The sequence below is a fragment of the Oculina patagonica genome, chromosome 6 (assembly GCF_052425735.1).
Source record: "Oculina patagonica isolate OP01 chromosome 6, crgOcupat, whole genome shotgun sequence".
In the NCBI taxonomy this organism is placed as follows: Eukaryota; Metazoa; Cnidaria; class Anthozoa; order Scleractinia; family Oculinidae; genus Oculina; species Oculina patagonica.
Window position 1 is genome coordinate 30,603,125 of NC_135763.1, and position 27,157 is coordinate 30,630,281.

Below are 27,157 nucleotides of genomic sequence, written 5' to 3' on the forward strand. Positions count from 1 at the left end.
AAATATAACGAATGAAAATTCTTTCTTTTTGGTTATTTCTTCGCGTGCAACCCTAAACGAGACCTTGACGGCTGAAAATTATGACAGTTTGCCCAGAACACCCTAAGTGAGACCCAAAGTCCGAAATTTACACCCCTAAGCGAGACGACAAGCATCCCCCTCCCTTTCATATGGGAGTCCCCCTCCCGGGCTACAAGTAGTTAAAGTTTCTGTAATGATTTGTATTTCCACTCATGAAAGGTTCTTTTTCAATTCCATCTTTCAAGTTTACAGTAAATCCAAATTTGCTGACTGACTTTCCCTATCCCAGGTACGGAAATGAGGTCCCTCAGTTTAGCCTAGGAATTTTTGTCTGCGGGGGAAACTCTTCCTGGCAGAGACAACTGTTTTTATGAAGTCTAGTTTTTCTTTTTTTTCTTTCAGTTTTCTTAGCTTTATAATTTTCCTGGTGGCGTCAACTGCCAGCCCTTCCCCCCCCCCCCCCCCCAACAAAACAAATTTATAATAAAACTAGGATTGTGATTATGAAGAACATCGGGAAAACAATAGGCTGAAAAAAGGGGAAAATTTGAGTTGGAAAATGGGATTTTAGACGCCCTTATTCCCCACCTCCACGACCTCTAAACTTTAAAACCTTTTGTATTTATGAGAAAAGTGTATCATTTTTTGAACAACAAAAACACATGCTTCATTACCAAAAAACAAAAATGAATAAGATAATTTACAATTCAACATAATATATATAAACACAAAAATAGGTAAATTTACTCAAAATAACTAAAAAGCTAATCAAGCTGAGTGAAAATAAATAATATTCACATAATTATTGTGAGGTTGTTTGGCACTAAAGCATGAAAAAAGAAATATGTAAAAAAGTACATGTAATAATTAAATAAAGCAATAGCGGTAAATAAAGAAATAAAGGAAGGGGGGTTTAGACCTCCCCATCTAAAACTTTTTTGAGTAGATCCCCTGGGTTTTACAATGCATGCAACATAATAAAAATATTTCGTCAAATTCAAAACACAAGATTAGGATATAAGGATTAATTATTAGGATATCCATTTGTCTAGTTCCTTGGCTTCTGTTTTCGTTGTGGTTAGTCAACCCAATGAGTGAAAGCCTGGTAGTTTGCTCAGGATATGTCACCAAAAAGTGATGTCATACTTGTGGTCTGGGAAAACTGCTGTACTGGAACTAAGCAAGATATCCATATTGTCTGCAGAAAATTTTCCCACAATAAAACTCTTCCTCCTTTTTTGTCAGATTACCTTCTAGTCGCTACGCTCAACCGCACATATATAATTTAATATTTGACCCTTAAATTCCCATAAACATATCAGGCAAAGGATTTTTAGCAAACCGGTAATTAATAATTTGTTTCTCTGAATACCAGGTGAAAATACATAATATAGCATCTGTTCAATCCAGAATTTTGCAAATTACTAAACTAAGTGGGCAGCAATCATAACAATAGCCTAATATTCCAAGTTTTAGGTTACCGTTATAAATTATTTGCACACTGTGAACAATGTCTCGCACACAAGTGTACAAAGATATAATAATTACTGGTATTAGAGTTCAACAACTTGCGATTTCAAACTAATCAGCTTATGGCACTAAATGTTCAGGAGGGGAAGTTTTAATCCTACGATCTCCAATTCACCCACTCTGCCATAGGCCTTTTTATGAAATATCACAGAAAATTAAATATAAGTACAATAACTCTAAAAAAAACATCTCTTCTTGGGTTTCTTCTCTGTTTTTAAGATACAGATAACTAAAACGGCTTTAGGGGCCCGAAAAGTTCCCAGGCCTTTCAAGAAATGAAACACTAAATATATGTTATAAATGCAACCAATGTGGCAAGTGTTTTAAACAGGAATATGCTTACACACGTACAAGGTACATGTTTATATAGCTTCATTCCTGTTTGATTTCTTTAATGTCACTTAAAAGTTCAGAGATGCTGAAGTAATTGTCATCCTCCACATTTGTCAATGGCCTCTCTGCATGACGTTCTTTCTTAATAGCTTTACAAGCTCCCTCATATATATGACACTTGCCACTCTGGTTGGACACAAAAGGTATTTCTCCTGTGTGTGTTCTTTTATGTTGGTTTAATCTCCCAGCCCGATTAAAACACTTGCCACACTGGTTGCATTCAAAAGGCTTCTTTCCTGTATGCAATCTTACATGTATCTTAAGTGCTCCCGCCCGAATGAAACACTTCCCACACTGGTTACATTGAAAAGGCTTTTCTCCTGTGTGTGTTTTTTTATGTTCCTTTAGATGAGCTGACTGACTATAACACTTGCCACATTGGTTGCATTTATAAGGCTTCTCTCCTGTATGCAATCTTGCATGTATCTTAAGTGTTCCTGCCTGAATGAAACACTTCCCGCACTGGTTACATTCAAAAGGCTTTTCTCCTGTGTGTGTTTTTTTATGCTCCTTTAGATGAGCTGACTGACTATAACACTTGCCACATTGGTTGCATTTATAAGGCTTCTCTCCTGTATGCAATCTTGCATGTATCTTAAGTGTTCCTGCCTGAATGAAACACTTCCCGCACTGGTTACATTCAAAAGGCTTTTCTCCTGTGTGTGTTCTTTTATGTTCTCTAAGATGCCCTGCCTGACCAAAACGCTTCCCACACTGGTTACATTCAAAAGGCTTCTCTCCTGTGTGAGTTTGTTTATGTCGCTTAAGGTATGCTGCACGAATAAAACTTTTCCCACACTGGTTACACACAAAAGGCTTCTCTCCTGTGTGAGTTCTCTTATGGTGCTTTAGACTCGAAACATGACTATAACACTTCCCGCACTGGTTACACACAAAAGGCTTCTCTCCTGTGTGAGTTCTCTTATGTTGCTTTAGAGTTGAAGCATGACTATAACACTTCCCGCACTGGTTACACATAAAAGGCGTCTCTTCAGTATGCCTTCTTTTAATATGTGCTTTAAGATATTTTTCCTGTTTAAAGCACTTGCCACATTGGTTGCATTTATAAGGCTTCTCTCCTGTATGCAATCTTGCATGTAATTTAAGTGTTCCTGCATGAATGAAACACTTCCCGCACTGGTTACATTCAAAAGGCTTTTCTCCTGTGTGTGTTCTTTTATGATCTCTAAGATGCCCTGCCTGACCAAAACGCTTCCCACACTGGTCACATTCAAAAGGCTTCTCTCCCGTGTGAGTCTGTTTATGTCGCTTAAGGTATGCTGCACGAATAAAACTTTTCCCACACTGGTTACACACAAAAGGCTTCTCTCCTGTGTGAGTTCTCTTATGGTGCCTTAGACTCGAAGCATGACTATAACACTTCCCGCACTGGTTACACACAAAAGGCTTCTCTCCAGTATGTGTTCTTTTATGTGCTTTAAGATATTTTTCCTGTTTAAAACACTTGCCACATTGGTTGCATACAAAAGGACTTTCTCCTTCATCATTGCATGTCAAAAGTCTTTTCCTCTGTTTGTCATCTTGCATGTTGCCTGGATTTTCCTTTCTGCTTTTGCCAAACCTCATATTAGTGACAAGTATTCTTTAAATAAAAATGAAGAGGCAAATGTTTCCTCTTGTTTATCCTAAAATGCAAAGGGTAATTTCTGTCAGCCATATAAAACCTATTGCAATTTAATATTTATAAACACTTCTACAACAAACTATACTTGTATATGACAGCTTTGGCAATTTTAGCAAATGTTCAAAGGAAAAGTCCATTTTAAAGTTTACATTACTGGAACAGATATTGTGAAAAAATGAATTGATAAACAAATTAATAATTTATTGATAAATAGAACACAGTAATTTTTGTATTCATGTTGTCATGACTGATTCACTTTTTTTCTTGTGTTAATTAAAAGTGTTAACTGTTGTTGAAGTCAAAGGATTCATCCACAGTTTGTTTGTAAGTTGAAGGATGGCATTGGCGACATTGGTGTTTTATGAACTTGAAACTTTGTAACCAGGCATATAACATTTCATTGCTACTCTGTCGTTGGCACATTGTTTTAGTTCATGTATGTTCTGTTTTACACAAAGTAAAATTTATCATGATTGCAACATGCACATGCCATATGTCATGTTTTACTGTAACTTTTTGTAATAATTATCCAGAAAGACAACAAAATCAAATGTCCCTACCCAGAGTACAAAAATCTGGAGATGTCCAGAAATCTTTGCATTGTAAGGATATCATTAAAAACAATGTATGAATACTCTCTAAAAATCAGCCCAGGAGACTTGATGAAAAACTTGGAGACTCCCGGGAAAATCTGGAGAGTTGGCAGGTATGCCCTACCCTGGGGCCCAGTCTTACTCAAATTCCCCAAGGTGAGGGAGGCAAAAGAGGTCAAATGCCCCACATATGACCGGGGATCCTCCCTTGGGCTGCAGTACAATATTTATTCCAAGGAACTTATCCACTCTTACTATGCCATCTTCATGAAGTACTAAGAGAATCAGAAAAGCTCAATAATTCAACAATTGATATCAATGTGTGTTACCGCTGACCATTATTGAAATGTATACATAAATAGGCTTGGAGTCAATATTCAGGCCTAACAGAGGAGTATTCATACTAACTAAATATTAAAATAAATCACTTCATTAGAACGATTTCACATAACTTGACTTTTATATGCTAATGAGTCCGGTAAAATGCTAATTAGGAAGAACAATAGAGAATCACGTGCGATGAAATAAGCGTGCTGCTGTTTACAAATTCTGTGCTGCTGTATTCTTGTTCACATGTACGTACACGTCCCACACAACAGAAAGCATTTTTGAGAAAAATACACTTGAATTTTTTTTTTTAGAAGAGTTCGATCTGGCGGGAAAACCAGGCTTTGCAAATAGAACTGAACTACAGCATTGCAGAAATCACTTTTTATTTCTTTACCGTTGGATGAAAGGAACTAGCTCGGTCACATTGAATAACGCTGTCAAAAATGAAGGTCTCTAAAAGGGTATAAGTATTCAAGCCGTGGACAGCCAATACTTAAAACAAAACATTTGAAGCACAGATTTCAGAAATGTTGTTTTTTCATTTTTAGCACTTGTTACATTATTTTTTGTTACTTTTTGGTACTTATCCGATTGCTTTTAAATTCTGCAAGCAGATTTTAATTTTCTCGCCAGATTGGACTGTTCAGCAATTAAAAATAGGGTTCAAGAACTGCACTTTTTGTTTGGTGTTGTTTGCCATATCTGGGACATACAATGTAGGCAGGCACGTTGGTATGAACGCAAATTAAAAATCTATATTGTTCTTCCTCATTAGCATTTAATGGTACTCATTAGCATTTAAAAAACGACATATACGAAATCGTTCTATTAAAGTGTCATTGTATTTAAAGCATTGCTGTGCTAAAACTAATAGCAGAAGGCTGACCAGTTGGCTATTTACAATGCATGGAGGAGCTGAATTCGAAGGCTACCAAAGACAAATCCATCTATAAATGGGTAGTAACGAAAACGAAGACCCCGAAAACGAAGACCTAAGACCTAAGACCCATACGAAAACTAAGACCCGTACGAAAACTAAGACCTAAGACCCATACGAAAACTAAGACCCGTACGAAAACTAAGACCCGTACGAAAACTAAGACCCATACGAAAACTAAGACCCGTACGAAAACTAAGACCTAAGACCCATACGAAAACTAAGACCCGTACGAAAACTAAGACTCATACGAAAACTAAGACCCGTACGAAAACTAAGACCCGTACGAAAACTAAAACCCATACGAAAACGAAGACCCGTACGAAAACGAAGACCCGTATATACGAAAACGAATACCCGGCAAAAACCAGCGTTACCCAGAGTTGCGTGACCTTAATAATAGTGACAATAATATTGAAGCAGACTGAGCGTACTGAGAACGTACTACTGAAATCGAAAATCAATGAGCGCTTTACCTTTACATGGAGTTTTCGGTGAGAATTTTTCGACAAATGGAACGTTACAGTTACTTCAACACGTAAACGGAATGAAAAGATGCTGTTCCTTTTGAAAATTCCATTCTGATAGCACTGCGGGAGCCTAGGTCACACATGACTTGCCAAGGTTTTTAATCTTTTGGTCGGGGAAATGAGACAAGTACAAATATGGTCAAATATGGTGTGACATTTGTACTCGTTTTGCGCGATGTTTGTACTCTACGAATTAGTGTTGGATTGGAATAATATTGAAGCAGACGAGTACTGAGAACGTATCGATCAAGTTTCATTGAAATCCTACATTTTGAAGTGAGTACGCCTCACTACGCGCTACATGAGTAAAATTAAAACATCTTGGCAAGTACGCCTGTCGGCCCCGGCAAATGAATGAAAGGTCACTATTGATATGACTACACATAAGAAGCACTAACAAAAACTTTATTTACTAAGCAAAAAACAGATGACAGGCCTACACAGACTCCTATTTCGTGACATAAATTTGTACAAAGTAAGCCGTTCGGTAAAATTGGATTTGGTCGTCCAATTTATTTTGACGCCTCAAAGATGTTTAGAAAGGGCACTATGCTCTGTCAGTTGTATTATAAGGAGGCGATTTTAGCTAGGTTAAGTAGAGTCGAAAGACTGCCGCTCAGCAGATGTGAAGAGGTGATAGATCGGCACAGTTTCCCGTTAGTACATTTTGACACCTGTATTAATTTTTTTCTCTCCGCACCCTTCTACGCGGATGTAAAGCGAGAAATAATAATCGGGTAGCGAAGTTTATTTAAGCAAGTATTGTGCGCGAGAAGATTTCGATACGGTGCATTACTGCTGGGGGACTTTGGCTGTCTCTTCTGTGACGCAGAAGCAACCGTTTTCTATCAGGTTTTAGTTTTCGATCAAGTCTAGACTTTTGATCAGTAGTACGTTCTTAGTACGCTCAGTCTGCTTCAATAATATTCTGTCATTATTATTAATGTCCCTGGGGGGGGTACTCAAAAAAGTTTTGTACGGGGAGGCTCCGCCCGGAGTTCCAACCCCTTACCCTTTTATATACCATTTTGATAGAAAAAGGTACCCCTTTTGTATACCCTTTATTGCAAAAAGGCACCCCTTTCATATACCTACACGACTTCACATTTACCTAAAACGGGAAGTTTTCTTGTTATTTTTATGTAGCGCTTAATAAATTAAAACGATACAGCCAAAAGTTGCGTCTGCTCGAAATATATGATATAAAGGCCTTTTAAAATAACATTATGGCAGATTTCCCTACCCTTTCATATACCTAAACTTGTGAAATCCCTACCCTTTTATATACCTGGAGCCTGAAAAAGGTACCCCTTTCGGGCGGAGCCTCCCCGTATAGGCCATTATAGGGAGTACCCCCCCCCCCCCCCCACCGGGTTAATGTCACGCAACTCTGGGTAACGCTGGTTTTGGCCGGGTCTTCGTTTTCGTATATACGGGTCTTCGTTTTCGTACGGGTCTTCGTTTTCGTATGGGTCTTAGTTTTCGTACGGGTCTTAGTTTTCGTATGGTCTTAGTTTTCGTATGGGTCTTAGTTTTCGTACGGGTCTTAGTTTTCGTATGGGTCTTAGTTTTCGTACGGGTCTTAGTTTTCGTATGGGTCTTAGGTCTTAGTTTTCGTACGGGTCTTAGTTTTCGTACGGGTCTTAGTTTTCGTATGGGTCTTAGGTCTTAGGTCTTCGTTTTCGGGGTCTTCGTTTTCGTTACTACCTCTATAAATGGCAGGAAGATCAGGATAATTTATTGCAAGTCCAGCTCCCGATATTAGCCACTTGGCCACGCTGCCTCCTAAAAAAGTTTACTGGGATGCTATCTGAAGTGCTGTTTTTTAACCGAAGTGGTATTTCTGGATAACATTACTACATTGCGTTTTTGGGACGCAGGGAAATAATTATTTTCTACTGGCTGCCGGTGATAAACAAACTTTAGTTTTACAATGTAAAAATTCCCACAGAGTTATGCTCGGTCTTTTACATTCAAGTTACAAATTCTTCCCTAGTATTTTCAAACATGCCGTGAAAAAGATTTACTTACCTCTATTGACGCAAAATAGTCGATAAAAGAGCTGCAAAGAATTCAAACCACGATCGAAACGATCGAAACAGCTGCTGAAGGCGGCCATATTGAAAACACAAATTTAGTACCCAGTGCCTTTCACAGCGGTCAAATGCAAAAATTGATGTCACTTCCGGTCTTTGTCGCCTTGAACTTTTCTAAGAATTTGACTCGAAATTCGAAAATGGGCAAAGAAAATTTCAAGCTGGGAAACTCAGTGGAGATGAATTATCAAATTTGCCATCCATAAGCTGCGTATAAACCTTAACTTTCCAGGGATGGCATTAATTTTTGGCTTTATTATTAAAAAGCGAAATACTTTGTATGGAGAATTTCGGAGGAAATGTGCACGCGTTTGACCGCTGTGTGCCAGTGCATAGTCCTCGCATAGTCCGGGGCTACCAGTGACTAGCGGAAATCCTAGGCCGTGATTCCGGTATCTTCAAGAAACTCACCCATGCTGTTATTTAAATTTTCTCAAATGATTTGTATTTCCACTCATAAACGATGGTAACCAGGTTTTGGGTCACAGTAGGACTGTGATTGCTGGTACCCATTTAAAAACCTGGGAGAAAGGGGGACTTTGAGAATAAAGTGCCTTGCCCAAGAACACAATGCAGTGCCCCGGCCAGGGCTCAAACCCAAGCCGCCTTTTCTGGGGTGTGCCGCACTAAACATTAGGTCATCATGGGAGCAGGGATGTTGCAGTGCTGAGAACACTAACCTTCCACCAATGTTGCCCGATTTTGTTAATTTGTTATTCCTTTTTAAATTTTTGTCCTTGTGCTGAGAGATTTTTATCTGGTTTTCCTCCCTCCACAAAAACTAAAACTTCTAAATTCCCATTTGATCTGGAATACGAGGTTCACAGGCTTGTCTTAAGACTATTAAAGCCTGGTTTTCACTAGCGACGAAAGCACTAGCGCAAGCACAAGCGCGATCACGCAAAAAGGACAAAATTTGATCCTTATGCTTGTGCTTGCCGCAAGCACAAGCACAAGCATCAAAATGCAATGCGCTTGTGCTTTTGCTTGAGTCGAAGCCGTTTTCACGGAGAGAAAAAAAGAGCTGTTATCCTTGCGCTTGTGCTTGCGTCGCTAGTGAAAACCAGGCTTAAGAGCTACCCTCGTAAAGTAACATTGATCGATTTTTTAAAAAATAGATAATGAACGCAGTAGATATTGTGAACCAATGCCACCGACACTTTCAAGTAATTTACGGTCAATTTACCACAGATGCATTTATTAGGATATCCATACAAGAATGATGATCAACGTTGCGATGGGATTGTAAAAATAATTTAGGTGCTAAAATATATGATGTTAGGTGCTTGAAATTCTTAAGTATTGGTAGCTAAACATTTTGCTCAATCCAGAACTTTTGCAAGTTGAATAGGCAGTGGTCAAAATATAAAAACCTTGCATTATGAGTTTGCATGCTGGAAAAGGATCTCTCACACAAAATTAAAGTGTACAAAGATAAATCATATATTCATTTTGGGTTCAACAACTGGTGATTGCAGCCTAGTCATCTCAGAAGAGATGGTTTAAGCACCCTATCCCCTCCTTCTTGCCTCCCATAGGGACCTGTGCCTATCAAGGCCAAATTTACATGTTGGGATTCGTCTGTCAGCTTTTCTTTGCCTATTAAAATTGAAAGGATGAAAACTGACTAGAACTCTAAAATCTGTGACACTACAACAGACGCTTGTTTGGAGTGGGGAGTGGGGGTGGGGGTGGGGGGGGGGGACGTGGGGACGTGGGGACGTGGGACGCGTGGGCTGGGACGTGGGGACGTGGGGACGTGGAGACGTGGAGACGTAGGGACGAGGAGACATGGGGATGTGGGACGTGGGTACGGGGACTCTTGGACATGGGAACGCGCAAACGAACAGACTAAAAGGTACTGTTTACACGGCACCGATCAAGACCACTACTGTAACCGGGTCGTTTTGAAAACGCTGTCAAAAGTGGAGCGTTTTCAAAACGATACGGCTTCGTTGTCGTGTAAACGGTCAAAAACGGCGAAACCACATCGATTTGAAAACGGCCATGTATTTTGGCACGAACTGGCTGGCTTGCGAAGGGTAAACATGGTGAAACAAGCATAGAGAGCAGTGCTTGCTTATACAACCACATTCGAAAACAGTCGGAAAATCGTTAAATAGGCTCCGTGTAAACACTTCGAAACCGTGTCGTTTTCGATGCGGTTTCGAGGTCATGAAACCGTGTTGATTGATAACCGTGTCCGTGTAAACGTAGCATTAAGTTTTCTGCGTTACCACCGTTTGCATTGATACGCGATTTTTCGAATCGAATCACCAGCAGAAACGTTTCCAAAATGTCCGTCAATCGAAGTTTGAAAGGGTTTCCGATAACATTTCTCACGAGCGATCACGAAAATGAACTGGCGAAAAAAATTTATTTCCGCAGCCAAAACTCCTTAAACTGATTTTAACAGGTGCAGATTAAACCATTTTGTAGCTAAGTTGTCTAAAAGGGCTTTTTCTCGCTAAACCGTCGGAATAAACACCATAAAAATAAAAGGTACAGAACTTTCATGATCAACGAGCCGTATTACTGTAAAACATATCGCGACATTCCATCTGCCACTGTCTCTGAAATGTCGGCTTTGTGTAAGATTAATTTTTCGAAAAGATCTGTAAACCGTTTAGTCTCTTTCGGTTTTTAAACGTAGAAGCCTTGAAATTGCAAGTCAAGTCTCGAAAAAATGTCTTTGCTGTGTAATAAAGTTGAATTTGTCCAAGTTTCTGTAGTCTTCTGTCGGCATAAAATTTATTGATCGCTGATTGATCGTCTGTTAAACTTCAAGATCACTCGTGCGAAACGTCATTTCAAACTTCGATTGACGGAAATTTTGGAGACGTTTCTGCTGGTGATTCGATTTGAAAAATCGCGTATCAATGCAAACGGTGGTAACAAAGAAAACTTAGTCTGTTCGTTTGCGTGTCCACACGTCCCCGTCCCGACGTCCTGCGTCCCCACGTCCTACGTCCCCACGTCCCAGCCCACGCGTCCCACGTCCCAAACAAGCGTCCCGCGTCCCAGTCCCCAAGTTCCCGTCCCACACTCATTTTCTTATCAAATCTGGGCCAAATCGGGCCGACAAATTGTAATGGCCTCAACCTTGTACATGAGCATTACCTCGTCACAAAGTTTAAATCACAAGGCAAATATTGCTTTTGGATCTTTGAAATCAAGCTGTGTTAAAAATTATTTTGGATTGGTTACAATGAACATTTTGGACAAACTCTGTTATCAAGCCAAGAAGACGAGGCAAAATGGGAGCGCAAGCCACTTTTAGAAAGTGGAAAGACAGAAGCAGAAACCGGTTTCTGACGGAACTCGTGTCATTCTCGTGCCTTTTTCCTCGTTTTCCACACAAAGATAAAAACAATTTAAGAAAGCCGACTATCCAGGCTTTTACACCAGCCGTTCTCCTCAGTTTAGTAAGGAGCTTGGACCCTACCTTGTTTGGTGACGTCATAGAACAGCACTCGTCTCAGGTCTCGCAAAAAAGAAGCTAGCGGGGTACGCCTGGAGACTGGGGTGAAGTGACTCTTTTAATGTTTAACGAGCTAAGTCGCTTTTCTTTAGTGATCTGAAGAATCCTCAGTTGAAACTATGCATCACCATAAAGATCGAAGCACATCAAACCTCGATAGGTATTGGACTAATAAACACTCATAAAGTTATTTTAGTCGGAACTTTTATCACTAGCTGCAAATATTCCTTTTTATTATTCAACTGCGCTTCGTAGAGTTCAAAAAGGCGCGAAACAAGTAGAAATATCTCGCGATGTCTGCACTCCACAAATTAAACCGGTTTGATGGTATTACTCCTCTACAAGACCGGTTAAACAGGTTCCGTATTCCTCTAGATCTGGAGCGCGCGAATGATTAAAAAACTTTGGAAAGTCAGCATTTCGCGCAAGGAAAGAAAACTTCTGAAATATCTTACTAGACATTTTAGTCTGTATTATAACAGTAAAAATTTACTGCAAGACTTGTAAAAATATACAGCGATACCACACAATAAAATGTCTAGTTAACTAAAGCCTGGTTTTCACTAGCGGCGCATGCACAAGCGCAAGCATAAGCGCAATCACGCAAAAAGGACAAATTTTGATCCTTGTTCTTGTGCTTGCAGCAAGCACAAGCGTAAAAATGCGATGCGCTTATTTCTTTTGCTTGAGTCGAAGCCGTTTTTACCGTGAAATAAGGGCTGTTATTCTTGCGCTTGTGCTTGCGTCGCTAGTGAAAACCAGGCTCAATGAGAAGGTATCAAATTTGTTGAAGGCAAAGAAGACTTAAAACCAAAATAAATTGGTTATTCAGTGAGTGATAAGAAATTCGGGTTTGCATAGCAAATGGATGGAAATCAATCGTTTTTGTAAAAATGTCATCACTGGCCCCAACTAATCAAACACGTTTCTGTTTGCTTTACGAAAAAAGCAGAAATTTGAATGAAAACGTCTGCTAGTTACCTTTCCATTAGCGTCCATAGCTTCCGAATATGATTCTTCCCGGGAAAAAGCTGAGAATCCAGCTTAATGCCGAGTGAGATAAAAAAAAAATCGTTGTTAGTCTTCTCATTCTGATCTGGTACTGTTCCTACAACGGCCTACTTGTTGCTATCCGAATCGACGCAAAATGCGTTTGGAAAACACACGTCCTGAATACTGGATGATCTAGCTTCTGGGAAAAGGTAAGTCGGTCTTTTTAATAAATTGCAAAAAGGTCTTACAGTCGATCGAATTGGACAAGGTTGGTTCAAATTCAGTCGATCGAATTGGACAAGGTTGGTTCAAATTCAGTCGATCGAATTGGACAAGGTTGGTTCAAATTCAGCCGATCGAATTGGACAAGGTTGGTTCAAATTCCGCAAGAGAAGACTATCCTGTGTGAGTAATATCGGACCAAAACTCGGCGTAGAGTTTATCCGTGGTTTACTGAGTAGCAAATATATTTTAGTATCGAGCCTCCAAGGGAAGCGAAAATTGGTTCGAAAAATCTGAAGTAAAGCAACCGAGTGAAGCAAATCTAACGGAAACGACTTTTGGTTTGAGTTATCAGGAAGTCAGAAAATTCAGTTGAGTAGTCGAGCCTGAAATCGGGATTCAACTGTATACTCCTCTGAGCTGTAACCAAACCAGAAGGCTGAACCTCTGAAATGAGATGTATTAGGGTGTTCAAAGCCGCGAAAAAAATAATTATGCCTGCTTTAATTTCTTTTGGAATACAAAACTTGTTTAACCGACGGATGGTCACTGAGACTAGTTTTAAGTATGCATATTATTTTAAACATAGCCCATCGTGATTGCATTTCTAGTTCATTGAGTTAATTGTCGCCGGAGGAAAAATACTTTTTTTATTATAAATACTAATATAAAGCATCAAATGTGGAAACGTAGAGACTAAGCTTATAAATTTTGCAAGGCCAAAAAAGAAATCATTTTTTCAGTGGCTAATTAAATATTCTTAACACGAAAAGGCGACGGGTTCGCTGACCTGTCACTGTTCGCTTTCTCGCCTTGTTGAACTGAATTCCTTTCTTTGCCGCAAAATAATTCAGCTAAGCGTTCAGTAGCAAAATTTAGTTTACAAAACATGCAAATTCGACAGAGTAATAAAAATTTTTATGGTTTTAACATCGAAAAATAATTAGTGATTTTCCCTTGGATGTTTACAAATCACACAGAAAATGAACCATCGATACATATTTTAATAAATATTATCAACGAAAGTTTTAAAATCTCTCAAAACTCAGTGTTTGACAAGTTCAAGCAGTGCCGTTATATGACTGAAAATATTGAAATCCCGTTTCGATTTTCACAATGTTCGTTTCAGTATTTTGTGGAAACGCTGTTGTTGCTTTTAATTCTCCCTTCGAATTAGTTTTTAGAACTGTCATTCCGTAATATTTTGTGATAGTAAACAGAAGAGACACTTGTTTATATAACTTGACAATGAAGGACTGGAGGCGAAAATTTACAGTGGAAAGCCTAAAAAGTATTATTTTACCTATATGTTTTCATAATTCGAGCTCACTAAGTTAAAATTTCTTGCTAGTTAATTCAGTTTCCACGATGTTAGTGTTCAGAAAATTATATTAGATTCCGCTGGAAATGTACACAAACAAAGACGCGTTGCTCAATTTTATCTACAATGTTCAGCCTTCATTAAATATTAGATGCACCGCCACAAAACTTTTTTGCGTTGCACTGCAAGCTAAGAAATAAAGCCGCCAAAAAGTTCTTATACTGCAAAGCGTTCGAACCCCGAATTCCAAAGTAGCGAAAAAAATTCATAGTTTTTGGTAATTGCTGAAAGTATCGGCCCTTTGAAAGTAAGGAAGTTCCGTAAATAGCGATGTAACACGTGACTTGTAATTAAGAAACAAAAGCCGCAGGGAGACACAACAGATACAAGAACCTCTGACAAACTGATCGACATCTTTGTTTTAGATGACGCTTTTTGTATTTATTCAAAATGCAACATATTCAGGACCGTAACTAGCAAGAGCTGGAGGCGACGAGGCACTTGCCTCAGATAACTTTTTACTCAAATTTAAAAACATAGTATGATTTGTTGGGAAAATAGCCCCCAGTTTAATAAAATTGATTTTTCTCAAGAAATATCTCATGAAAAATATATTTCAAAGAGTTGCAGAACTTCTAGATTTCAACATTTTCTGGAAGACATGCCCGCTGAGCCTCCAAGCAAGATCTTGCCTCGTCTATGGCAAAGGTCTGGTTACAGCACTGATATTATACCGTTTTGATCATAACACAAATGCTCTTCAACAAATGTCATTGCCCTTTCATCTCTACATAGTCCGATTCCTTTTAAATCACCAAGTTATATTCCTTTCCGCCTACCTGTGGAACACGGTTTAGCTTACCCAAAGTAGCGACATTGCAAAGGTTGCACTATAGGAAAAGGCTGCTAAATTTCCTCCCAACATTCGGAACTTTAAGGTTGCCTGTATTTCTGTTATTTTTCCCTTTTTTACCATCAGAATGTAACAAAGCAAAAATCGATCGTTGCTTCAAAATACGTTAAACGCAGCCCTTTTTTACCATTCTCAAACAAAGTTATTTATATTAACGCGCCAGTACCACCATAGAAACCAGAATCCATAAACCTAAAGCGTATGCCCCGACATCCACAAAGCGAGGGAATTTCAGGATTTTTTTAAAGGCGACCTTGTCTAGTTAGTGTCCAGGATAGCTACTTTATTGTCAGCAGAATCAAGAAGAACCTACCACTATTTAAATTATCTGTGCAGTCCTGGTACAATTCCTTAGATCTCTATTAATCGACTTAATAATTTATTTCTTTAAGAAAGCGTAAAAAAGGAAGCGAAGACGGGAATTAATAAGAAACATTTTATTCTAGAAACGTCTCGAGGTAGCCAGGCTGTCTCATTTGCATCTAGAAAAGCCCGGCACTCAATTTGAGTAGAATCAGTCATTTCTTTCAAATGATCCACCATACAAAAATTGTGCTAGTTGACAAGATAATGAATGGTTTCGCTGCGCACATAAAGCATACATGCATAAGCGTTCTTTAAACGCAATATAATTTATTCGCAGCTGAAAAAAATCTTTTTTACCTTAAAATGTTAGTGTAGGTAAAAAAATAGAATATGTTCTCTTGTTCAGTCACAAAACTGTTGCTTGATGGAGCTGTCATCATTTTGTGGATCTGTCAATATTGCACAAAAGATTGTTCAACACTCAGGAAACATGAAAAAACGTCTTGCTGCGAACCCAGTGACGCAAACACCTTGTTAGACTAAAGATGATTCACATCCGCTTTTTCACCAGTCCCTGATACAGTTAACTACGGTTAAGTTGGGCTTTGATCAAATTCGCACAATGACTTGTGTTTCCTCGGGTTTCCGTTGCAGTTTGCTGTTCTTAGCGTTGTTTGTGATGAATCAAACCTTAGCTAAGCCAGGAAATAGGGCGCTAATAGCACCCCAGTCAGTTCTACAGACAATTGCAGTGAACAGCGTACAAAGCTTCTATGCTGGGCCAAACAAGAAGCTTGAAACTTTCGTTCAAGAGATGAAGAAACAACTCACTCAAGTGGAAGACTGCATCGACATCCTCAAAGGGAACAAGTCGCCGGTGAAACGTAAGGGAAGTCAAATCTGTTTCGGTGCTAAGCAGTCTATTTGTCCTATGTGTGGCAAAATGTAAAAAAAAAAACAGTCAATTCTGTCTATAAAAAATGATCTTTCAGTTTCGTAGCACACCGGTCAAAATAGAGTAATTAGGTTCGATCTTTAATGTAGCGGTAATAAGGAACTAGTCAATGGATATATCTTTTTCTCTGTTCAACAGCCATGAAGAACTGTGCTGAGCTGTTTAAATCCGGCCAAAGAATCAGCGGTGTTTATACAATCGACCCTGATGGTTCAGGTGCCTTTGATGTGTTCTGTGACCAAACAACAGCCGGTGGGGGGTGGACAGTGTTCCAGAAGAGACTGGACGGCTCTGTTAATTTCTACCGCGGCTGGGCCGACTACAAACGTGGCTTCGGTAACCTAAATGGCGAGTTTTGGCTGGGATCTGGACAAGATAAACCGCCTGACGAAAACAAGGAACGGGCTTCGAGTAGATCTGGAAGACACTGCAGGCAAAACTGCTTACGCCGAGTACGACATGTTTGCAGTTACGAGCGAGAGGACTAAGTACCAGCTGAGCCTTGGAAGTTATTCAGGTAAATTTTAACGATTTTTAAAGAGTTTTATTGTCAAATGTATTTGTTGGTATTACAGGTGATGTAAATGTGATGACAAAAATTTGAATTCGCGATGAAAGTATTATGAAAGATTGGGTGGAAAATCAAAACAGAAACACTGAAAATTTGTGTGTTACCGAGTCTTATAACTATAAGGAAGTCAACCTGAACACATGAAGACGATGACAAGCGAAGTCTTAGTAGGCCTTATTTGGATTATTGTGTTGCCACTTTTTTAAAATAAATTAAAACAGTGTTTCAAACTGTTTGAAGCCTTCAGAATTGTAGGACTGTGTTTATTTAATTTCTGCATCGTTTGAAATCACATTTTCGTTTTATGTTTTCAGGAACTGCTGGTGATTCACTTTCTTCTCATCGTGGTTACCCCTTTACAACCAAAGATCAGGATAATGACAGCTCGGGTAGTAACTGTGCTGTGTCCTATAAAGGAGCCTGGTGGTACGAGGGCTGTCATCACTCCAACCTGAACGGTCTGTATCATCATGGAAAACACTCATCAGGTGCTGATGGTATCAACTGGTATCACTGGAAAGGATATTACTACTCCGCCAAGAGAGCTGAGATGAAAATCAGACCAGTGAACTTTTAAGAACTTTCTATCTTTCCTTGTTTGCTGACCAATGCAAATAAGAGATTGGAAAAGAAATGTCACAGTAACTGGGTCATTAAAATAACTCAAAACAAGTTATGTTTTGTCTCTATTCATTATTTCCTATTTTCTCATGCTTAATTTCCTCTTCTTTCCTTTCCTCCTGTCCTCGTTACAGTTACCCCATTAGAGCGGTTTTCACTTGAGTGTCGAAAGTTATTTGCGTTTGCTTTGGTTTTGCGTTCACTACGCTTAGTGATTGGTTTAAAAATTTCGCGCCACTTTCTCGGCCAATCAGGAGTAAAACCAAAACCAATCATGACTCGCTCGCGCCCGTTTTCCCGCGCTTCGTGCCAACTACATGTATTTGCTTCGAGTTTTGATTGGTTCACTGGATTGTTGTGATCTTTGTGATTGCCCAGAGTAATTACTTTGGTTTTGGTTTTACGACACTCAAGTGAAAACCGCTCTATTATCAAGAGAAGAAACACAAAAATCACACCAAGAGAAATTATCTGTGTATTTGAAAACATACATTTCAAGACTTTTAATGGTTTTAGCTCTACAACTGTGGCACAACACCCAACAATGAAACACGTTTGCAAAGGTTTCTCCTTTGTACATGTTGTATTGTCACTGATGACGTAATCAATTAGTAAAGCAACATAACGCACATGCGCTTAGCTATGAGCGCGCTTGGGAATCAAACTGGATTTGGGCAAATTTTCACTTGAAAAATGAGATTTCAGTTGAGTTACAATACAACTGGGATTGGGATTTGGAAAACGGGAAAACTATTGAGTGGGTAATGAGACTTGGGTAAAATGTGGGCTGGGAAAAGGAATTTTATCCACCCTCCACCCCCTCTCTCCCCCCCCCCCCCCCCCCCCCCCCCCCCACACACACACACACACACACACACCCCCCCCCCCACACACACACACACACACACACACACACACACACCTCAATCGGCCCTTTAGGATCGAAGTATGGATCTACCTCCACCCCCTGGTGATCTTATTACATGCATTCACTGGAGAAATGGCCGGAAACCGAAGATCAAGAATGATGATCAATGTTGGGATGGGAGCTGACAATTGAGGTTCTCAAAATATACAGCATGACAATGATATGAATTTAAATTTGAATGTACTTTTTTGAGAGTTTTAATAAGGCTATGCTGTCTGTGTCCGTTTTTTCATAATGATAATAGCTTTGTACAACAGGGTTGCAAGGAAATAGGCCAAGCTATCGCCTCTCCCCTCCTTATTATGCAACCCCCTTTGCAATAACCATTTATAAATTATCTAGTAGATAATGAGGTAAAGTATCGATGTCTGGCGGTCACTGATCTTTGCGTTGGTCTTATTGTACAACCACTGCATGCTACTTACATTATGTTTCGTATATTAAAGATGAACGTGAGTGTTTACTACTTCGTTTACAACATTTGTGTATCTTCAAGTTATATTTTGTGTGCAGTATCTGTCTTCACATCGACAGCAAGTAGTTTGGACAGACTTCTCGCACTGTTGCTGGGACTGAGATACAAACATGTCGTAACATTGAGGCGAGTTCGTGTAGTCATAACTTGTTTTTGGCTAATTGCTGCTTCAGGTGCATTGATCCGGGTGTGGAGAAGAGATGTCGCCTTAAAGGCAGCCTCTGTTGTCTTAATACTCTGCCCGGTAACCTCCATTTTCTGTTACACGAGGATCCACCTCAAACTACGACATCAACAAGCCCAAGTACAAAACAATGTCCCTCACAGACAACCGAACGGAGAAGGGATTCCACTAAACATAGCAAGATACAAAAAGACAGTTTCCAGCATTATGTGGGTGCAGTTGGCATTAGTTGCCTGCTATGTTCCGTGTGGCATTGCGGCTGAGCTATATGTAAATGGGATAGGACACGACGTGGCTTGGTTAGCTACGTCAACTCTATTCTACTTAAACTCATCTCTAAACCCGATTTTGTACTGTTGGAAAATCGGAGGAGTGAAACAAGCAGTTAAAGGCACAATCAGGCAGATTTCTTTTTTTTTTAAAGACGGGCTGTGTAAATCGACATTATGTTGAAAAATACAACTGACAGTGTCCAAATAGCATGGAAAAAACTTCTAGTTAAATTCCATTTTTTCAATGTGCAGAACTTCCTCCGAATCGAACTGGAAGACAAAACAGTGCTAGATTACGAACGAACAACTGCAAAACTGTGGACAAAGATGCACCTTCCGTTAAGCAAACATTTGGCGGAAATGGTAAAACAGGAACTCTGTTTAGTTTTTAACTTTAATTTAGCTAAATTACTAAAGCCGCCGATGAGAAAACTTTAATAAAATTAAACGCGATGTTATGTTTCACAACAAACATTTAACAATCTATGCCGATTTCTGTTTGGACGAGTGCAAATCTATAATACTTTGACCTGAGTTAAAACTTTTGTTAATAGTTAGGGTTGCAATCAAGGAAGTGTGATACTTTGTTTGATATGTTAACATAGAATGTAGAATAAAATCCGGTCACTTTTTTCAGCTTCGTTTTTGTTATCCCCCTAAATCTTCGTCAATAGTAACCATCCTCGCTTTTTTTTGGTTTATCATGACCTTTTTTTTTTCTATTCTTTCTTATTAAACTATTATTTTTTAAGGTTTCTTTAAGTTTGAAAGTTATTTTTAATATCAGAAAAATGACTTAAATTATTGTGAAATATCGATTCTTTAATTTGAAAGTGACACAAGTGACACGAAGAAATCTTCGAAATATGGAAATTACTTCTTCATGAGAGCTGAAAAACCCGTCTTCATTACAAATGGATAAATTAACAGAGTCCTTGAGAATGAACATTGACCTAGCAGATCCTCGGTCACCCTCTAGTATTTAGTCAAATTCCTCCAACAATTCGCTGATGCTTATTTATAAAGCTGGGCTGGGCTGAGTTAGATTCAGAGTCTTTCTTGCCGATATAAACACAACGCATGCAGTATAACTCAACAAAACACATGGACATCTGCTGCACTTGAAAGAATTACCAACTACATCAGCACACAACATATGTTACCACAGTGACAAAGGTTCTTTTCTTTTATTAATGAAAAAATTATGATTTTAGTCCGAAAGGACAGAAAAAAAATGCGTTTCATGAACCCACTTGGCATTAGAATTAAGTGGAATAATTTCCATGGAAATATTGTTACTCAGTGGAATTGACTAAAAAATGACCTTCATTTTACGAAGTTTTAATTTTCACTGTAGAGTTTTAAGTCTGAAATGATGAACTGTAGATTTCTACAGTCTCACAGACTTATTTTGGAAATTGTCAAGGCATTTTTACGGTACATATTTACGGGAATTTAAAATCTCGATTTCAGATCACCTGCAGTTCTAAGGGAAAGTCCTAAGAGATAACTAATTCTTGACTTGCCCACGCTTCCAGACAGCGCAACGACAAATGTTTATTTTGTCAAAAACAATATACCGGTGTTTAACTTTTAATTGGAGTTGCTTACAAGCCAAGTTATTAATTCAGCGCACGCGGAACGCGAGAGGCCCGGCTTTCTAACCAGGAAACAAGAACTTTGAGAAAGTTTTTTTAGGTTTCTGTTTTTCAGAGAAGGGCCTTTTTAGCACAATATTCAGTTTGGTGATAAACACCATTACAGTCGCGTTCAGGGCGCGCGGAGCACGAGAGCCCGGGCCTTCTGAACTAGAAGGAAACGACTTTGAGAAAGACTACCTTTTGCTTTTCACGGCTTTTTGTTGGGAATTTTTCAGAGAAGAGCCATTTTTGCGACAATATTCTGGCAATAAACATCAATGACTATCTTGTCATTTGACAACATTTATTTCTTGTATGTCTTATCTGAGTTTTACATGTCAAATTATCCACACTTCTAAAGGTAAACTTTAATTCTTTTGCTTCTCGCAAAATAAATATTTTGCACCACGCAGAGTTGTAGCATTGGCTAGTCAAGAATTTATTTGCTCTTCAAAATTCCGATCGCATGTGTAGGCGAAAAAGAAGAAGAAGTTCAAGTTTTGGAACACATAAAATATGCCTTTACTTGAAAAAAGGTTTTGTCACTCCAGAGGTTAAAAACACTTTGCTGCAGAATATAATTCTATTCAACTTCCTGGAGAAGACAATTTTTTTTATCGCCAGTTCAAAGTGGAATTGAGCACATCCCTAACGTTATCTGCCATTTTCGTTTAAACCGGGTTAACGGCCCTGCCTGTCAAACTTTGAGGTCTGATTTAACACAACCGATGCTAATTGACACCAGTCAAAAAACTAATAGATAATTAGAAAACAGTTGTGCGCGGCTCTAAAACTGTGCATGTATATCTTGATTCTTGCGATATGTAAAAGCATATGGATCAGTATTGTGTGTGCCTGAACCTACACACACAAACACACACACGCTAGAAGAAAGAGATTTTTTCCGCTTTCACAATACACGTGTGTACCTTTGACAAGTCGATCACGATAACGAAGCATTTTCAAATTTAATAATCAAGCTGCACGATGTGCAACGTTCGCGATTACAAAACCAAGTTTTTTTTTAATTACTAAGAAAAAACGGTTCACTCTGTCGATAGACTCGAAACGACTCTACACATCAATAACGGCAGTAACTTTCGAGGACCTTTTCGCTAAAAAGATATGTGACCGATGCTATGTTTTTGGTCTTTATTGCACTCTGGCATCTTAGAAAAACAGCACAATCTCAATTTGTCTTAGTTGTCATACGTACCTCACCAAGTAACAGATCTATCAGCTTAATTAAACATTCATTCCTTTAAAAATAAATAGGAAGTCCTGCAAAAAAAAACACTTGCAAAGCACAAGCAGTTGTGTTATCAGTGACATATAAAATCACCATCTCACGAATTTGCAAGCTAAAACTTTAGTCTCAAAATTTCGTACCTTGCTTAACTTCTAGAACTCTAAAAGGCAAGCTTAATTTTCTGGCCACCCAAGAACAATGGCGAACTTTACTGGAGAAGGAAACTACACAAGCAAACTGAATCAAGCACTCAGGGCACAACCAGCAGGCATAGCTGAATTTTTTTCAGCTTTGAACATTTTTCTTTCTATCACCGCTGCTGTGGGCAATGCTCTGATCCTTGTGGCTCTGAAGAACGTCTCTTCTATTCATCCTCCGACAAAACGTTTCTTTCGATGTCTGGCGGTCACTGATCTTTGCGTTGGTCTTGTTGTGCAACCACTGTATGCTACCTACATTATGTTTCGTATATTAAAGATGGACGTGACTACTTACTACTATGTTTACAACATTTGTGTATCTTCAAGTTATATTTTGTGTTCAGTATCTGTCTTCACATCGACAGCAATTAGTGTGGACAGACTTCTCGCACTGTTGCTGGGACTGAGATACAGACATGTCGTAACATTGAGGCGAGTTCGTGTAGTCATAACTTGTTTTTGGCTAATTGCTGCTTCACTTGGATTGACCCGGGTGTGGAAAAGAGATGTCGCCTTAAAGGCAGCTTCTGTTGTCTTAATACTCTGCCCGGTAACTTCCATTTTCTGTTACACGAGGATCCACCTCAAACTACGACATCAACAAGCCCAAGTACAAAATAATGCCCCTCACGGACAACAGAACGGAGAAGGGATTTCACTTAACATAGCAAGATACAAAAAGACAGTTTCCAGCATTATGTGGGTGCAGTTGGCATTAGTTGCCTGCTATGTTCCGTGGGGCATTGTGGCTGTGTTAGATGCGAATGGAGTAAAACACGACGTAGCCTGGATCGCTACACCAACCCTAGTCAAATTAAACTCATCTCTGAACCCTATCTTGTACTGTTGGAAAATCAGGGAAGTGAAACAAGCAGTTAAAGGCACAATCAGACAGCTTTACTGTTTTTAAAAGACAATTTCTTTAGAACGACGTTAAGGAGAAAAGTTTACTTGACAGTGTTCAAATAGCGTGAAAAAAGTCGCTAAATTTATTTCTTAAAATGTGCAAAATCAAGTATAAGAAAAATTAGCGAAAATTAGCCACGACGTTTCGAACTCATCTTGAGTTCATTATCAAGTAGATAAAATAAAATAACGGTCGAGTTTAAGTTTAAATGCAAATAGAGGTAATAGAGTATATTAGAATATTTTAAAGAAGTGTTTCGTGGTCATTAGCGTTCACAGTGTCAGTGCGTGCTGTATTTAATTAGGTAAATACTTTCGCACGTATTGAGTCCGCCTGCGTGTTTAGTGCTGGTTTTCTCTCGCGAATTAAAAGCATTTCGTTTACTAAACAGTCCAGTTTCCCTTGGCATTTCTTTAAAACGGAAAACATATTTCTTATGTCAGGACTCACGACACCGTGGATTTCTTTTATGTGTTTGCCAATTACTGATGTTTTGTGCTCCTCTATGCGCTGATGTAGATGTCGTGTGGTGTAACCCACATAATCAGCATCACACTGATCACATTTAAATGAATAAACAACGCATTGATTGTTCACCAAAGCAGGCTTCTCCTCTTGTAACTTTAGCTTGTCGCCGATCTTAGCACTTGTGTAAACCGGTTGTAGCTCAGTTCCAATTTTCTTCCCAAGATCTTTCAGCTGTTTGCGTAATGCGTCAGCGGATTTCTGATCTTTGAAAGGTAAGGAAATCCGCACGGGTTTGTTTGTTCCTCGGTCAGCCTCAAAGATCTCACCACAGGGTTGGGCTACAGAATTGACAAACGTTGCAATTGTCGAGTTGATGAGGTTAAGTGGGTACTTGAGCTTTACAAACATCCATTTGAGTTGTTCACATTCAACTGCAAAAGATTCCTTTGACGATGAGAGACGGTATGCCCGGTTCAGCACGGTTTTCAATAGGGATCTTTTGTAACGCTGATCAACGTGGCTCTGGCAATGAAGGAGTAAGCCAGTGTATGTAGGTTTCCGATAGACGCTCGTTGTTAGTTGGCAGTCTATTTTTTCAATCATCATACCGAGGAACGGCAGCTTGTTGTTCTCGGCAATCTCCATTGTGAACTGTATACATGGATGGCATTCATTTAAAGTAGAGAGCAAGGATGTTGCAGCTTTTTTTTTTTTTTTTTTTTGTAATTTGTTTATTTTTTTTTCCAACAAGCAGGTTACAATACACACAATAACTTACTTACATTTCACGTTACATTACATTATACATTACTTATACTTATAACTTAACTCTGTGACTTATTTACAATACACTACTTGCAGTATATAGCTTAGAATAACCTACAGTACAGAACTTACAATTAACTTCTTACATTACACTAATAAATTTACATTTTTCTTAAAAAAAAATTATAAAACACAAAGACAGTGCCATGCCTACAGACAATATATATGTATAACGACATACAGTTCAGTAAGTTGCCTTTAATTGATTAGATAGCTGTTTCGAGACAAGAAGTGCCACGAGCTTGCCAGCTATTTTAAAATGAGAGGAGGTAGCCTAACAGATCCTTCCATTTGTCATAATGAAAGTTGATCTTGTTATTTTCTTTAGCAATTAAACGTTCAGAATCATAGACTGCTTTCAAAGTTTTTGTGAAACTGATTACGCTAGGAAGAGAGTTGTTATGTTTACATCTGAAAATATGTTGTTTTCCTAATAGAATTAGATGATTCTTTAGAAATGCATTTTCAACTGCGTCGGTGATCCCTAGGATCACTTCTCTTTCAATTAGCTCATAACCCCCCAATAGATGCTTAATTGATTGCCAAAAGTTTGCTACCAACGGACAATGGAAAAAGAAGTGGGACATGTTTTCCTCTCAGGATTGGCAGAAAGAGCAGAGAGGAGAGTTAGACTTGCCAATTTTGAAGAGGAAATCATTTAAAGGAAGTATTCTATTAAGTATCTTGTACTGAAATTCACGCGTTTTGGTGTCTATTGCGGATCTAAAAGCATTGCTGTAGATTCTCTTCCAGTCAAGGGCGTGCTCTGCAGAAGCATATGAAACATCGAATTTCTTTTTTGCCGACGGACTAATCGAAATCTTTGACACCGAAATATTGTAGATTTTTTAGAGGACAATTCACTTAATAAAAGGGCATCATTGCCCGAGTACAAAAACACATCGTCCCATTTATGGTTAGTTTTAATGAGCACCGATGGAGGGTCGTTGGTCATCACTTTCTTCCATTCAGGTGGAAGGCAATCATAAAGACCGTTCAAAAATAAGAGATCCAGGGCATTTAGATTTTGCAAGGTGGTGTGTGGCTTAATGTTTATCTCATTAAAAAGGTCTCCAACTTTATGTAGCCCCAAGGAGAAGAGTTTGCGGTTAAAAATCTTGTCTGTATAGTTTCGGTAGGACGCCTTCGACGCCTTCGGCCATGTCGGACGGCGTGGGCATGTTATTAGCCTGACTGAGTTTGGTTCTCTTTTCCTCCGGGGTAGCGCCTTCCGAAGACTCAGAGCTGGTTTTCCTGTCTTTTCGTTTGAAGTATTGAGTAATTTCTTCCATAGAACGCCTTCAAAATTTAGATTTTAGACGGAGCTCGATTTAACCCGACTATGCTGAAGGCATGCCCGACCCAGTCCCAAGGATGTTGCAGCTGGTATATTGGCCATTGTTGCTAACGTGTCGTCAACGTACCGTTTGTAAAATTCTGGTAACTTGTTCTCACGTGAGAACAAGTTACCAGAACTTTACAAATGGTACGTTGACGTCACGTTAGCAACAATGGCCAATGTACCAGCTGCAACATCCTTCCTCACTACTTTAAATGAATACCATCCATGGTTCTGAAAATTCAAATTTTCCCGGGGGAGCATGCCCCAGGACCCCCCTACTTTGTTGTGTACCAATTGCCATTAACTCGACCCAACAGCTATTTGGTTACAAATGCAGCCATACCATACACGATAAACAGTCAAGGCAATGTCAGCTTTTTGAGAGATGTAGTTTGTCTATTATTATTACTGAACAACTGATACATTCCTTCAGTCATATAGCCTGATAAAATTTAATTTCATTTTAACATTTTTGTTGTTGTTTTGTTTCTTCAAGGGGGGGTCATCGAAAAAAATTAGATGACGAGGGTGGGGGGGGCAGGTAAAAATTTTAGAAGTAGAAGGGGGCCCGTTATATATGAAGGTGACTATCTATCAAATCCCATCAGCCCCCCCCCCCCCCCTACCCCATAAAAATGAACGGTCCAGAACAGGAGACATCGTTAACATCGAACTAAGAAGGTTAGTACTAGCTAATCGTGCTAATCTTTGCCCTTCTTTATTTTGTTATTAAACCAGCGTTCTTCGCAAAGAGACCGGCCATGCAGTTATTGCGTTCGACGAAGGAGAACGCAAGCCTAATTCTGTTTTGCGTCCTGTCTCTTTTGAGTTGGTAGGCCTGTGCACTGTTATGTGGAATGAATCGAGCCGTAATGCGCGCGCAGGTGTATGGACTCCAAATTGGCCGCCCCGATTGATTTTTGCAGGGGCAAGTCTCGGCCGGGAAACTGGTGCGACGATATTTTAGTCGTCCCTTTTGTCGTCTTTGGTCGCTGTTCTGCACGCGTGCTTCACGAATTCGCTAGAACATTTCGTTTGGTCGCTAGATTGTGTACTTAGTAAAACTGTTTACTTTCGTTCTCGTACAAGAATCGCCTCTTCTGTCGTCTTTGGTCGCTGAACTGCGACCAAAACTGACCGTTGCTTGTGGTCAAATAGCAAATGTTCTGAGTTGTATAGCTCAGCGGCCATTGTGCCACTTGATCATGG

General features: G+C 39.2%; 2 protein-coding genes and 1 pseudogene across 4 annotated transcripts in view; 2 read left to right on the forward strand and 1 right to left on the reverse strand.

Moving 5' to 3' along the window:
* Positions 1-27,157, reverse strand: part of LOC144658171 (uncharacterized) — a 126,808-nt gene that overhangs the window by 12,967 nt on the left and 86,684 nt on the right. The window contains exons 1-3 of one of the 2 annotated variants that reach the window (XM_078518528.1): positions 8,011-8,104; positions 2,303-3,590; positions 779-794 (exon numbers count right to left, since the gene is read on the reverse strand). In XM_078518528.1, coding sequence (XP_078374654.1) covers positions 779-794; positions 2,303-3,531 — 1,245 coding nt within the window. In that variant the 5' untranslated portion in view covers positions 3,532-3,590; positions 8,011-8,104. Of the gene's footprint in view, positions 1-778; positions 795-835; positions 3,591-8,010; positions 8,105-27,157 lie in introns of those variants that run through there. The other variant, XM_078518527.1, reaches the window with a different exon arrangement.
* LOC144658334 (ryncolin-1-like) lies at positions 16,104-17,509 on the forward strand (annotated as a pseudogene). Its single transcript, XR_013571667.1, has 3 exons — positions 16,104-16,204; positions 16,405-16,783; positions 17,152-17,509. The product of XR_013571667.1 is annotated as a ryncolin-1-like (transcript).
* Positions 22,405-23,316, forward strand: LOC144658290 (adenosine receptor A3-like). Its single transcript, XM_078518697.1, has one exon. The coding sequence runs from the start codon at positions 22,405-22,407 to the stop codon at positions 23,314-23,316; it is 912 nt and encodes a 303-aa protein (XP_078374823.1).

Bases quoted from the DNA above. Each gene is read 5' to 3' on its own strand.
- LOC144658290 (XM_078518697.1), top strand. From the start codon at position 22,405: ATGGCGAACTTTACTGGAGAAGGAAACTACACAAGCAAACTGAATCAA.